This window comes from Hoplias malabaricus, chromosome 13 (genome assembly GCF_029633855.1).
Source record: "Hoplias malabaricus isolate fHopMal1 chromosome 13, fHopMal1.hap1, whole genome shotgun sequence".
Taxonomy (NCBI): Eukaryota; Metazoa; Chordata; class Actinopteri; order Characiformes; family Erythrinidae; genus Hoplias; species Hoplias malabaricus.
Genome location: NC_089812.1, coordinates 392974 through 407420, shown reverse-complemented (window position 1 = coordinate 407420; position 14447 = coordinate 392974). Strand labels below are relative to the sequence as shown.

General features: G+C 40.2%; 1 protein-coding gene across 2 annotated transcripts; it reads right to left on the bottom strand.

Moving 5' to 3' along the window:
• Nucleotides 1-1159: 1159 nt before the first annotated feature.
• Nucleotides 1160-12931, bottom strand: cyth4a (cytohesin 4a). Of its 2 annotated transcripts, XM_066641894.1 has the most exons (14): nt 12848-12931; nt 12076-12136; nt 11877-11959; nt 11408-11472; nt 9994-10060; nt 8826-8944; nt 8404-8484; nt 7926-8038; nt 7270-7418; nt 6808-6919; nt 6607-6683; nt 5964-6035; nt 3697-3851; nt 1160-2945 (listed from the first exon to the last, which is right to left on the bottom strand). In XM_066641894.1, the coding sequence occupies exons 1-14, from the start codon at nt 12851-12853 to the stop codon at nt 2858-2860; spliced, it is 1248 nt and encodes a 415-aa protein (XP_066497991.1). In that variant the 5' UTR covers nt 12854-12931; the 3' UTR covers nt 1160-2857. The 2 variants fall into 2 exon arrangements, with proteins under 2 accessions (XP_066497991.1, XP_066497990.1); XM_066641893.1 differs by lacking the exon at nt 1160-2945 and having other exon boundaries at nt 2987-3851.
• Between the last annotated feature and the right edge of the window lie 1516 nt (nt 12932-14447).

The window sequence follows — 14447 nt, the reverse complement described above, 5'->3', positions numbered from 1 at the left end:
TGCACTCCATCCCTTGCACTATGTCGACCTGTCATCCCCCCTCCCCCACCCCCAGCAGATACCTGCAGACGTGTGAGCACTTTTTTTGCAGTGCATCCAACAATAAAGAGTGCCTCAAAATGCACTGAAACTCAATATACCTTTGTCATTTTGTATAAACATAAATAATCCAAGCAAACACTCTGAGTTTAATTTGTAATTTATTTAATAAATTAATCATTTACAATATACACAGCATTTCTCACCAAATCAGCTTATTGGCAGTGAAGGAGGTTCAGTTTCAATGTACACAAAATAACACGGACATGGCAAATTAATATTGTGCTCTGGACATTAATTAAATTATTGTGGCTGTCCAATGAAAAAACATCTCCAATTTGTGGACTTTTAAATTCACTACATTGTTTAGACAACCTGATGTCATGGCTGAAACGTACCTATGCTACTAAAAGACCACACCAGCTAAAACGTACATTTAACCACGTTTAACTTGATATGCGCCCCCTAGCCTCTAAGGCCGCTTGGAAAAACGGCATGCTGAACCAAAGCATACAAGTAGAAGATTATTGGTGGTGCAGCAGGTAGGTGTCGCAGTCACACAGCTCCAGGGACCTGGAGGTTGTGGGTTCGATTCCCGCTCCGGGTGACTGTCTGTGAGGAGTGTGGTGTGTTCTCCCTGTGTCTGCGTGGGTTTCCTCCGGGTGACTGTCTGTGAGGAGTTGTGCCCAATGATTCCAGGTATAGTTTAGTTTCGCTCGCGGGTAAGAGCAGCTGCAACCTGCCGAGTGAATATATATATATATATATGTATCTGTCTGTGTAGGATATTTTATTTTGCTTGACACCAAGACCTCCCTCTAGATTTATATATATATATATATATATATATATATATATATATATATATATATATATATGTATGTGTGTGTGTGTGTGTGTATGTGTGTGTGTGTGCTATTGTATACTGCATTTATTTGTGTTTATATACACGTGGCATATCAGTTGATAGCAAAAAAAATTCTAAACACATTTTTCCACTAAAAAAAGTAAAATAATCTTCTACTTGAATGCTTTGGTTCAGCATGCAGTTTTCCAAGTGGCCTTAGAGGCTAGGGGGCGCATATCAAGTTAAACGTAGTTAAATGTACGTTTTAGCTGGTGTGGTCTTTTAGTAGCATAGGTATGTTTCGATATCAGGTTGTGTTTAGAACACAGCAGCAGCTGTTGATCACATTGTGTGAAAATGTCATGATGAATGGACCAATAGGAATGCTTCAAAAATACTGGGAATAAAATCTATTTACACTGACTTCCATTGAAAGTTTGTTTTGTAAACTCATTTCTGGAGATGCATATTTTTCATTGGACAGTGACGATATGCTGAAATATAATACAAAATGCCTGAGATATACTAGAAATATACTAGAAATACTAAGTAAAATGAATTGTTCTAACATTCATATATTCATATAATACACTGCAAAGTCAAGGCATTGGAAACCCTTTCATTCTTAATATTTAACAGAGAACACAAAACACAACTTGGACTGAAGTTTGCTGATAATATTTTCTAGTCTTGGACTAGGTCTGATCAGTATCCACAAAACAACAAGATAAAACATTCATTCATTCATTCTTTAACTGTAACTGATTCATCCTGATCACCCAGTCACTCACACACTTTACACAGCTACTCCACAAACCAAAATTGTTTGTGGACTGTGGGAGGAAACCCACACATACACAGGGAGAACACACCTCACAACTCACAGACAGTGACCCGAGGAGAAGATCCCACCCAGGACCCCGAGACCCCTCAGCAGTGTTCCTTTCACTCTAGCACTTATTATTTAATAAGTTATAGTCTTACACACCTCCTGTTATTATCATTATCATCACTCATATTGTGATGGGAACTGATCACAGTGAAATATAAACCCAGTGGAAGTGAAACTGAGGACGATGCGCCGAGGCTACGCTTCGTGGAACTCTAGAATTAAACTCATTTTCTCAGCCCTCCACTGATGACTACATGAACCAAACCCCACAAGCAGCTAGCATGACCTCAGCAGCGCTAACTAACTGGAAGTGAGAAAGCGGGTGAGAAGTCCAGCCACTGTGAGACCGCAGTGCAGTAAGTTAAAATAAACCAAGCTAATTTCCTGTCTCACTGGGAGGTGCTTTTCTAAATGATTTGCTAATGCTAATGCTACCCTGTTAATGCTTAGGACAGTTTTGTTTTCTAACGAGATCCTTTGTTCAGGATATCTGTGAAAAAAGACTAAATGTCTCTCATGTTTTAAGGGATAGCAAATGCTAATGAAAACATGCTAATGTGGCTATTACCAGTTAACATGATATTCCACTAGTTGTCTTTGACTTTCTGTCCAATTAAAGACAAATTTCTAAAGCAATAGCTTATGCCAATGCTGGCATGCTAATGATGCTATTACAGCGAATACAATAGAATGTGTGTGGAACAGATACATTTTGTTCCAGTTTGCTAAACCACTTTTTGCTAACCTCCTATCTGATCTTTAGGGAATAGCTAACGTGAATGCAAACATGCTAATGTGGCTATAAACATGATTGGACGTTAGGAGTCACCTATTAGCATGATGGTAATTAGAAGTCCAAATTAGCAAGTTAAACAGGCTATTAGCCATTATTTTCAGGATGAAATCCCAGGTTATACGGCAAGGTTTTAAAAGATTTGTACGGAATCTCTCTGCTCTGTGCCAGATTGCAAATATTTGATCCGAGGAACGTGTTGTTAGTCTGAGTAGAGCAAATCCGATTGATTTCAGGAAATTTGAAAAGCAACATTTTCCAAGTCCATGATTAATCCTTCTATAGCTCACTGAGGCTCTGTGTTTCCGTTGCTGATGACCTTCCGTTTCCGTGCAGTCACCAGGTCGTAGAAGGGGTCTTTGGTGATGCAGGCCCTGAGGATTAAAAAACAAACTTGAGTTTAGTAGAGGCCAGTTGCAAAATGACACATTTGTGGGTGGAGCTTGTATCACTGTAGTACAGGTGCCATGCTTATATACACAATCAGCCATAAAATTACAACCACCTATTTTTTGTTTATACACTCACCCTCCATTGTCTGTGTTTTTGCACTTTGTAGTTCGATGATCACAGACTGCGGTGTATCTGTAGCCCCTCCCTCTGTTCTTAAATGGTCAAGATTAGGCCACTGCCACAACGACCACCACGCACACATATGTTTGGTTGATGGACTATTCTCAGTCCAGCGATGACACTGAGGGTTCTAAAAACTCCAGCAACAACTGCTGGGTCTGATCCACATGCACCATGTCAGTGTCACTGCAGCACTGAGAATGATCAACCACAAAACAATATAAGAATATCCTACATGCTCTTTGGTGGTCTTGAGTGGTCCTGACTATGGAAGAACGGGGTGAAAGGGGGCACACAAAGTATGCGGAGCAAGAGGTGAATGGAATTTCAGTCTGGATACATATTTATGTCAGTTTACCTGCTGATGGCGACTGGACGTTTGGAATTATAAGGTCACAAGGTCAGTGAAGGGATTATGAGCAATGATTACAAGTGTGCTACTACTTTTATTATGAGTAGTTTTGTGGATAGAGAGTGAGAGTGTGTGTGTGTGTGTGTGTGTGTGTGTGTGTGTGTGTGTGCGTGCATGAGTGTTTGTGGGTATATATATACCTAATGGCTTGGACCCAGTCGTTTCTCTCCTCAGCCGAAGAGGCGCTGATCCGATAAGACTGATGTTTGCCCATCACCACCCGACCGTCCTGGTCAGTCTTACACGCCTTAATCTTCTGACCTTTGCTTTGAGGGTTAAACAGCTCCAGACAGAACTGGACACACAGAAGACAGTCTTTCAGAACATGAATCGGATCGCTGGAGAAGACATCTGCCTTACTGACACCTAGTGGACATTCGAGGACGTAAACCCAGAGCCGGACCACTCAGTGCTCAGTACGCACTTTGCCCATGGCTTCCCTGTCTCCCTGCTGCATCAAGTTGGGGAGGGTTGATGAACTAAACTCCCCCAAATCCACCAGTACCCACTGAAATTTCCAGCATCCCACATTAAAAAGTGAAGTAGTTTCTTCCGAATGCTAAGTTGAGTTCTTTAAAATTTCAGTTCCACCTTAAATGCTGCACAATCACACTGACGCCAACTTATCTGATGTTTTTATTACACCTTAAAGTGTGAAGTTACAGGTGCCTGATGAAACTGCTGCACCATTTAAGGTGACACAAATCTGCAACCTGGAGAATAAACAGCTTAGTTGGCTTTTTTTATTCTTCTATTCCACCTTAAATGCAGCAGCTATTATTGTATTAGTGTTGGCTCCATGTTCGGCAGCTGCTTATTTGACTTTTCTGTTTCAGTAATGAGTAATGAGTACTACAGATTGAACTGAATGGAACCCCCTCCATGGAGCATAAACAAGGCATTAAGATCCTTTGCTCTCTGTGGTGGTAAAAATATGTTGTGGTGTTGATATTAAGTGGTGTTATGTTGAAGTGAGCACACCCAGGGAATCAGCACGAATCTGCCCACTGAGAAGGTCAACCTCTGACCACACAGAGATCTTATCTGCTGTCACAGGCTTCAGTGAAATGTCTGGGTTTCTTATGACTCAGGCTTAATCTCAGTATCATTGTATGTTTCCACTTCTGCTGTGAAGCAATGAATCAACACCCACACATGTGCAGAACATCCTGAGCATCTATTACACATCTGCTGAGCATCTACTCAACATGTACTCAACCTCAACATCTACAGAACATCCTGAGCATCCACTACACATCTGCTGAGCATCTACTCAACATGTACTCATTTTCTACTGAAAATCCAGAACATCTACTTCACTTCTGCTAAACATAACCCAACATCTACTCAACCTCTTACAGAACACCCTAAATATCTACAGCACATCTGCTGGACATCTTCTCAGCCTCTGCTGTACAGCTAATCAACATCTATGTAATGTCTACAGAAAATTGTTAACATCTTCTCCACATCTAAACAATATCTTCTCAACCTCAGTTCAACATCTACTAAACATCTACTCTCTACTCCACATCGGCTGAACATCTCAGCATCTACGGGAAATACGCAAAATCTACTCAACCTCTACAGAGCAACCTGAAATATCTACTCCACATTTGCTGGACACCTTTACTCAACATCTGCAGAAGATCCTAAACATCTGCCTCACATCTACCCAACATCTGCTCAACATCATATCTTAACCTTTGCTCAACGTCTATTCAATATCTACAGACCATCCTGAACATCTAATCCACATCTGCTTAAAATCTGCTCCACATCTGCTGAAAATCTACCCAACAGCTACCATCCTGACCATCTGATAAACACCTACTCAACTTTTGCTTAACATCTAGTAAACATCCTGAAACCTCTCAAAATGTATTCAACATCTATTCAGTAGTTTCTGATCTAAATTTCTACTAAATATCCCAAATGTCTACTTAATGAACTGAGCATCTACCAAACATCTAATCAACACTTACAGACCATCTACTCAACATCCTGAACATCTACACCTAACACACTTTGTAACAACACTCCTGAAGTCCTCTGATTAAGGAGAAAAGCAGATGTGGGCAAGGTGGGACTGGCATTTTGGAGGGTGGTCAGCCTGTGGATCATGTTTCATTTCTATTTTTCTCTGACTTTGCCTCCACCCACTAGAACTGCATCGTATTTTCACTTCCTGATGAAAGTTGTAATTATAAATATGCCAAATAAATAAATATTTCCAGGAGTCTAAAGGGGTCAAAATGGGTCAAGGGAAATTAGAGTGTGGGTTTAATAGAATTTTCTTACAACTCTATTATGGAATTAGCGTTAGCTTCCCTTGATTATTGACTATGTTTTTATTGTCTCAGATGTACTCAGGTTGAACTGTCCAGGAGTGTCCAGGCATTGGTACCTGTTTATGAGGGTCGTCCACTTCCTTCACGCTCAGGTTCTCCAGCGGGATGATCCCTTTGGGCTCCTTGTCCTAGAAAAAGAGTAGGAGCTAATCAGTTTGGCTTGTTTTATTTAGAAACAGCCCCCGTTGAGGGCCCTGCATAAAAACCTTGTATCTCCATTTGGTCATTTAAAACCTGTCAAATAGAAATCATCCAAATGTCCCAAGCCTTGTTACTTTAAAGCTGGAATAGGTGAATTAGGTGAAACATAGATAATAGTAACATCCAATCAAGAAAGTCCCTCTCCTGACTCTCCTAAACCACAGGAATGTCGAAACTCAATGTTTTCCTCCACCCTATGTAGTGCACAATATAGATCATAACATAAAACACTTAAAAAGCACGTTGTATACCAGATAATAAACCCATTGGGAACCATGTCTGAAGTTTAGTGAAGGGTCCATGTTTAATAATATAAATATTATAAGTTTTATAATCTGTGAAGTGCACTATTAAAGCACAAAAAAAGCACTATTAAAGCACTATTAAGGAACAAAAAATAATTTAAATAAAAACCATCTACTCAAGCTTTAACGGAAACTACACATTTTATTCTGACAGCCATGTGCTTTTTGTTGTGTACGTGGAATCGATGCTTACTGTGGTGTACTGAAAGTAGTAAAGACAGCTGTCAGTCAGAATGAACCACCTCCTCTTCCATGTCTTCACTCTGCCCCCTGTAGGACAGGAGGGGGGACATAGAAACATTATAAATATATTATACACAGCAACACAAGTGCCGAAAGAGATCAATCTAAAGTGTAAACACAGGAAGACTAAAACTCTGAGGATGTTGCCCACCCTCTTTCAGCAGCCAGCCCTCACGATCGGGATTGAAGAAGGTGTGAGTGAGGTCATTCCCATCATCCTCTGGGATTTTAAAGGGTTCGTTCTTAATGCTCTCGTACAGTTTCTGTGGTGTAATTACAGAGATGCCATTAGAGATGAAGGATTTGTATTTGGTACCGAGCACAACACATTAAAACATACCATAAGTGTTTGTCTACTATGGATTATGACGTATTCAGTTAATAAAATATTCAGTAGCTACTATGAATTATTCAGTGAATCGAATGTGGGAACTTCCTTGTGAGGTTAGGGTGAGGTTGAGCTTTAGGGTTGGGCTCAGGGTTAAACTTACACTGGTGGTTGTAGTGGGTGAGGTAAGTGTCTCCACAAAATAAACAGAAGTCTGGGTAATTGTATCAAAATTCATGATAACAGACATGTTTGTGGATATGTGTGTTTGTGTGTGTCCCTCACCATGAGCAGGTCACTGGGGAGGTCTCCTCCGTTGTTGATGCCGCGGTTCATGCTGATGAAGCGCTCCAGCGAAGGCTTGTCCTTCACGTTGGGGTTGTGTAAACTGGTGTTCAGCATGATAATGGCGAAGGACAGAATATAACAGGTGTCTGGAATGGAAACAAACCTTTATAGTCACTTCTATCAGAGACTTTATCATTTGTGAAACAGAGAGGGAAAGGGCGACTATGGCCTCTTTATTTTTTTTTTTTTTTGGTCTAATATTGAGTGTCAGAGAACTTACAGAAAATTTAGGTACACTAAGTTATCATCAACATTGTTGGTGGTTAAATGGTTAAAGTTATTAATAAATATGTGCTGAAGCTGATATGGATTATTTTGACTGATGTAGAAAACAAAGTAAGACCATTATTTGGCAAGATCCAAGTATTGGATGTGGACTGTAGATAGATATGGGTTCACATTTTGGCAAACAACAGGTCATTGTTGCCCCTTCTATCCATGTGTTTTAACTGCTTATTAATGACTTTTAATGCATTTTCAACATAACTAATAGCCACTGATGAGCGGAGATATAGTAGAAATACTGTAGATATAGCTAAGTATAAAAATGCAGGTGTGGTAACCATGGGAACAGATGTGGTGTGCTGTTGTACCTGTGGACTGGAAGACCCCTAGGTTACAGGTGCAGTATCTCTGCGCGAAAGCCTCCATCATTCTGTCGATTTTCTGAGCTTCTCCAGGAAGACGGAAACTCCACAGGAACTGCCTGAGCACAGCGAAGTAGAAGGATCAGGAACGGGAAGGTCTTCAAACAGTGTCCATTTAAGGAGCATTAGGTATCAATTGATAGCTTTGCTCCTGGGTTCCCACTACAGCTACAGAGTGTAATTCACTTTTACAGTATGCACCTGAAAGCCTACCTTCCTCCAAAAGGTACATAGTGCAGTTTCAGCAGTGCTGAGTCTGGAGCAGCTATGATAGAGGCTCATTTCGCCTCATTAGAGCTCCATGAAGCTTCACAATGACTTGGTATTTTTAGTTGTAATTTTATGGTAAAAATAATACTGTTCCTTAAAGTTTGGTATTTAAGAAGCCAAATAATGACAAGATTGTACAGTAAAACGACATTACCGTAAAGCCTGCACCAGGTTCAGGTCATGGAACTCCTGGAGATCCACAAAGGCTTTGAGGATCTGAAGGTGGAACTCTTCCCTAAACGCAGAAACAAACACAGTTAAATCTCTGTAGAGTGTGTGTGGTGTATGCAGTAAGTGTGTGTGTAGTGTGTACAGCTGAACTCAGTATGAAAGGTCAAAAAATCTTCAAATCCAAATCTTTTGTCCAAGGTTCCAGGCCGGGATTTCAAAATGGCCGGCTGCTATGACTGCAGCCAGGTGCATTTTCAGCTATAGTGTCATATCAGCTGGTCATTGTAAAATCCCGGCCTGGATTCTGGATCCAAGGCACAGATTTGAAGACCTCTGTTATTGTGTGTTTCCAGCTGATATTGATCAATATATTGACCCCAAAATCCTCAGAATTCTTCATCATACCTTTCCCCAAGGAAGTTCCCGATGGCAGTTTTCCCAAGACCTTCCTCTTTGTATAGAAACTCGGCCACTGCTTCTGGAGACTCGTCCAGTAGATGATTATTTATGAGATACTGGATCCCCTAAAGAGAGATCGAGATAGAGGTTCAGTGGAGCACACACTGTTGTCCTGCAAATATCATTCCTCTTCCATAACCACTTCATCCGGAGGGTCACAGAAAATCCCATTAGGCAGTCTCACCCAATCACTCACACATTCACGCCATAGACTATGGGAGAAAACAGAAGCCCAGAAGGAAACCCGCTCTGACACAGGGAGAACACACTACACCCAAGTTCAGAAGTCTTTGCTTCATTACGACGATGCTGATGGTCAACAACAGAGTCTTATAATAGAACAGCATTCTGTAAAAGCCATGACAGGAACCAACCCATAAAGCCACAGCCTCCAAAAATACACTCAAGAGTGAGACATGGTGAGAAGTGGTTGGACTGTTTCCATTACAGCATTGAAAACTAAAATCTAGACCTTCAAACGTCTCACAGATGCACATCTGAACGCCTTGCTGCAACACTACGGATTATGTATGAACCAGTGTCCATTATTTTAATATGTCTGTGTAAATGCAACTTTGTTAAAAACCTAACATCAAAAAGCTTGTTTGAACCAATCATAAACAACCTACAGAACAACAATCAACAATGTAAGGTATCTATAGTGACAGGTAGCCAATCGGATGGCAGCTCTCATGACATCTTCCTCATTTCATCCTTCATTTAACACAGTTCTGAAGGGTTTTGATGAAGGACGTCTGGAAAGTGTTAACCACAACTCAAACAATCAAGAGTTTGCACCAAATATGGCTAGAAATTGCTTAACTTCTGATACATAGAGTAACTGAGAATCCTAGCCCTTCTCTTTTCTTAAAACATTGTCAAATTGCAGCTCAGGTTCTAAGAGCATCTGTTCTTCAGAAACACAGGATGTGGTTCTGTCGTTCACCTTTCTTCTCTCATTCTTTCAATCTCTCTTCCTCTACCACTCTACCCCCCTTTCCTTTCACGATGCTTCTTACACTGTGCAGTTATGACCTTATTCATGCTTTTTTTTGATCATTTGTTTTATTGCCATCATTTTTTTTTTTTACAAATAATTCACTTGCCCACTTGCCTTCACAGGGTCCATGTTGAATTTTTTCTTTCCACAGAGGAACATCTTCGCCATCACAACGTTCTTACTGAAGACATAGATGTAAAACACACATTAGAGGGCAAAAACAAGCAGAAAATATAGAAGTATTGTCATTTTATTAATTAAAAACAGTCAGAGATTGCCTGTAATAATTCTGCAATTACATTGTAGTTACATATTAACAAAATATTAACAACGTTGTAACTACTGCTGAGGGATTCAAATGCACTTTTGCATTTTGATGGTTTACAACAGAACTGCCATAGCACAGCTTATACATTGTTATAGAAAATCATTTTCCTTTGTACTTCATAATTAAACAACTACATTTATCCACCTGTAATTGTGTGTACATTGCCAATAATTACTCTACTGTTAATGTGTAACTACACAGTTGTCACATAGCTTCCTATCTAAAGGTTATGAATGTGCATATCTGCTCATCTCAAGTCACTGATGACATCACCCGGGCACTTGTTCCACTGAACTTGTTTTGGAAATTGCAGTTGCGCATTAATTATCTCCGCTTAATCACTTTCTGCGGCCGATCTGTCCGAAAACTTTTGGCAGCGGCCCATTTGAGGTTCATCCGTTCTTGTAAATGGTCTGCTGATGAAACAGGACGTGGAAACCAACACACAGTGGCTGACATGTGCATGGGGTGGGAGCTTACCTCATATATCCGGGCTTAGAGGCAAGCAGTATAGAATTAGCTTGTGTTATAAGCGGTGTTTTAAAGTCAAGTAAAGCCAATAAGACCTGGATATGATTTTACATACTATATTATTTATTATCAGTTTTCCAGACTTAGTTACTGTGTTTACCATGATATTAGTAACAAATGTTACATGTAATAATTATGATGCTCATAGACCCCTGCTTCTTAAAGAGTCATGTGTGATGTTATAACAACGTATAAGTAACAGTACAAGTTATGACAATACAAATGCATTATGACGACAGAACTACAGGGAGGTTTTCCAAGCAACAATTGTTGTTGCCTAGCAACAAAGATAAAGGCATGCTGTTATCAGATACAACAACACGGATGTTGGATCTGATGGTAGATTGCTGGAGTCTATGTCTACAGTGACCACTCCAAGAGAGATAGTGGTAAACATATGACAACACTTCTGCTGTGTAAATTCAGCTGAACCCATTGTGGACACAGATATACAACTGTCTACAACCAGTCTATATATCACTATTATATGTATACATGACATTACATGTATAACTGTTGGTTAGAGGGGTATGCAGCCCCCCAGCATTGCTATGTTTTTGAGGGATGGACCCACATATGGTCCATAACTAATAACCCTGCACAAGCTTGATAAAGGCCTAATACACTGATGCTGGGAACTGATATTGAGTGAAAATGTAGGGTACTCACTTCTCCTGGTTGGACTCCATGGTGTGGATCTCAGTCAGAACATTTTCAATGTCCATTCGGAGTTTCTGACAAAAGCCGGAGGTTATTCAATCAGTTGTTATTCTTCATTACACTGGACAACTCTGTGGTCATTTCATAAGCTCCAGACCGTCACAAACTGTTCAGCAATAAAGGTGAGCTACTGAGGTAGTTGTGTCTAATATCGTGAACGGTGAGTGGATACAGAGCTTAAAAGCTCTAGCAGCAACTACTGTGTCTGATCCATGTGTAAAAGTGCAACACACACCGACACAGAGCAACTGATGGTTTACAAAGCTACTGATGGTTTTTTATCTTTCTTTGTAATTGTAGAACTACAAAGTGCAGCTGAATGGTCAGTAGAGCTGACAAAATGGACAATGAATGCAGAAACCTGGCTGCCCTGTGTAATTATATTGGTTGAGTGTATGACAGAGATATATGTCGGTACCTGGATATCGCCCAGAATATCATTCTTGTGGATCTTCATGCCGTCAATTATCTTCTTTTCCGTTTGATTGCAATCTGCTGGAGCTTTGGAGGATAACAGAGGACATGTGAGCAACACACTGTGGGCTTTACACACTCAGAGTCCAGATATACACCGACCCTCCAATGAGTGTGGAGTCAAAGAAGAGTGAAGAGCTTACCTTTTCCCCAGAGGAAACTGTCCTTTCTCTGAGTGCCCATGCTGACCGAGTTGGAGGGGGGCTGCAGAGAAATAGGAACTTAATTCTGGTTTAAAGTTAGTCCTGCTTTAGAGTAACCTCAAAGCTTTGTGCATTTCCTAGTTCATGAACTAACGAGGAACACTAGCGTACACCAGAACTCTGTGTGGTTTTTTCAAGCAGCTCAATCACCAAAGCCAGAGTTATGTCTTTGGGTAAACAAAAATGTAGTGTTGTCAGTGATGACCTAGTGACCCTTAGGACATATTCGCTGAAAGACACTGAAAGCCAAGTGCATTAACTATGTATATAGGTTTATTCATACAGCAGAAGCCAGTGGGCAGTAGACTGACCTTGTGTATTAATTAGTAGCCAGTGGCAACGGTAATCTCTAATTTGTTGATGTGTTAATTAAGCAACTACAGAACAAGAGCTAGTAGACTTCACTTATTCAGAAAATTAAGTGTTGTGAAAGTAGAGCATATTACACTTCACTAAGACTAAACACCTGCCATTATATTGTTATGCATATATTATTAATGTGTAATTACACAGTTTTTACACACACCTAAATAAATGACACTTTAAATTATTGGTTTGAAAGTCAGTTACAAGCCTCTTCTGAAGTCTGCCGCACTGTTAGAGTGTGTGGCTGCATCGTCTGTTATCAATGTGGTATTAAATGTGTAATTAATATGTAACTACACCATTTTAACAGAAGCTTAAGATGATGTGGGTAGAATAAAATTCTTACCTTCATAAGTCTAAATTTGCCTCAATTTAGTACCATCAGACGCCGTCCAGGCATTCAGACAAAGCTCTGGCCACACAGGACGAGTGACACAAGAACAATAGCAGACACAGTTCTCTGTTTCCGACTCTCTCACTCACACACATAGTAACTGTGTATTCCTGCACTTGTTGGGTCTTGCTGGTGTTGTGTCCGTGTGCTTGGTGCTGTGTAGCCCATCAGTAACCCCTAACCTCATTAACTCAAACATGTCTTGTTCTTTACATATTTCTACTTACAGTTTTTATTTTTATTATTGTATTATTATTATTATTATTATTTCAGAGGGAAAGCTTTATTCTCAAATGGAAGGCAGCCACACATCCCCACCATATGTTCATTATCCTGGAGGGATTCAGGCTCGGCAAAGTGCTAAATACAAACTTCGAAGACTTTTTATTCATTTCTTCTATATGTGTCTTTAATTTATCACAGACTAAAGTTCAGGCAACTCTCTGCATCCCTTAATTATCATCCCACTGCACCCTCTTGTGGTGGGGATAGGGGACTGCAGTTTGCTGATGTTTACTCAAATGACTCCCTACTGCCTATGTAGTGCGCTAGGTGGGGAATGTGTGTGTGTGTGTGTGTGTGTGTGTGTGAGAGAGAGAGAGAGAGAGAGAGAGAGAGAGAGAGAGAGAGAGAGAGAGAGAGAGAGAGAGAGAGAGAGAGAGAGAAGAGAGAGAGAGAGAGAGAGAGAGAGAGAGAGAGAGAGAACATTTCATCACTTCACCATCACTTCAGAACTGAACACATCCACAGCTGACTGTGTCTATCCTTCCTTCCACTGGGGATCAAACAACTCCTCAACACAGGGTCTGAAAGGATGAGAAAGAGAAGTTTGAAATGAGAAATGGAAACAAACACAAAAGAAGAACACATCCAATTTCACTCCCTGCCATTAACAGGAGCCCTAGTCTACCAAGGGGGAGTGTGTCTCAATTCTTGATGAGAACGAGGGATAGAGTGAAGGGTTAGGGCAACATTGCCCATTCAAAATATTTTTCAGAGGCACGATTTAAATGGAGTATTATGAATAAGTGAAGTGGGCTAAACGAGTAAAGTTAAAAACCCACAAATGCCAGTATATTCTCTTTTAAAACTTTGATAACTATTAATTGTATTATATTTTTATATCTTATGACCGTTTACTTCTAAACGATAGTAGTATGCTGATGTTTCTGAAGTTAGATATCCAGTTCCACCTTAAATAGTGATGCAATCCGCAACATTTAAGGTGGGCCTGGAAACATCAAAAATAAAGCTGCCAAATAAAAAGCAGAATTCAGCTTATATCAGAGTTAAGAGTTAATGGTAATATATGATAGTGGAATCTGATATCACTGCAGACTGTCAGAGCTGCTGATGAGTTATCAGGATCTTGAAGGGTTTTCCAAGTTCATCGAGGATTATTTTTAACAGTTCACCTTGTAACTTAGTTGTAAGGGGCAAGACGGCACTTGAAAACGAGAGGCAGTGTTCAAAATGAAAATGGGATTGGGCCTATCTCTGACATCTCCTTAGGAAACCGAGAAGAAAACACAACACAAACAATTTCTACAAC

Bases quoted from the DNA above. Each gene is read 5' to 3' on its own strand.
- cyth4a (XM_066641893.1), bottom strand. The intron at 7,419-7,925 runs GTACAACAGCAC...TTTCCATTCCAG, and splicing joins AGGGGTCTTCCAGTCCACAG to ACACCTGTTATATTCTGTCC. The intron at 3,852-5,963 runs GTACCAATGCCT...CTGTGTGTCCAG, and splicing joins TGGACGACCCTCATAAACAG to TTCTGTCTGGAGCTGTTTAA.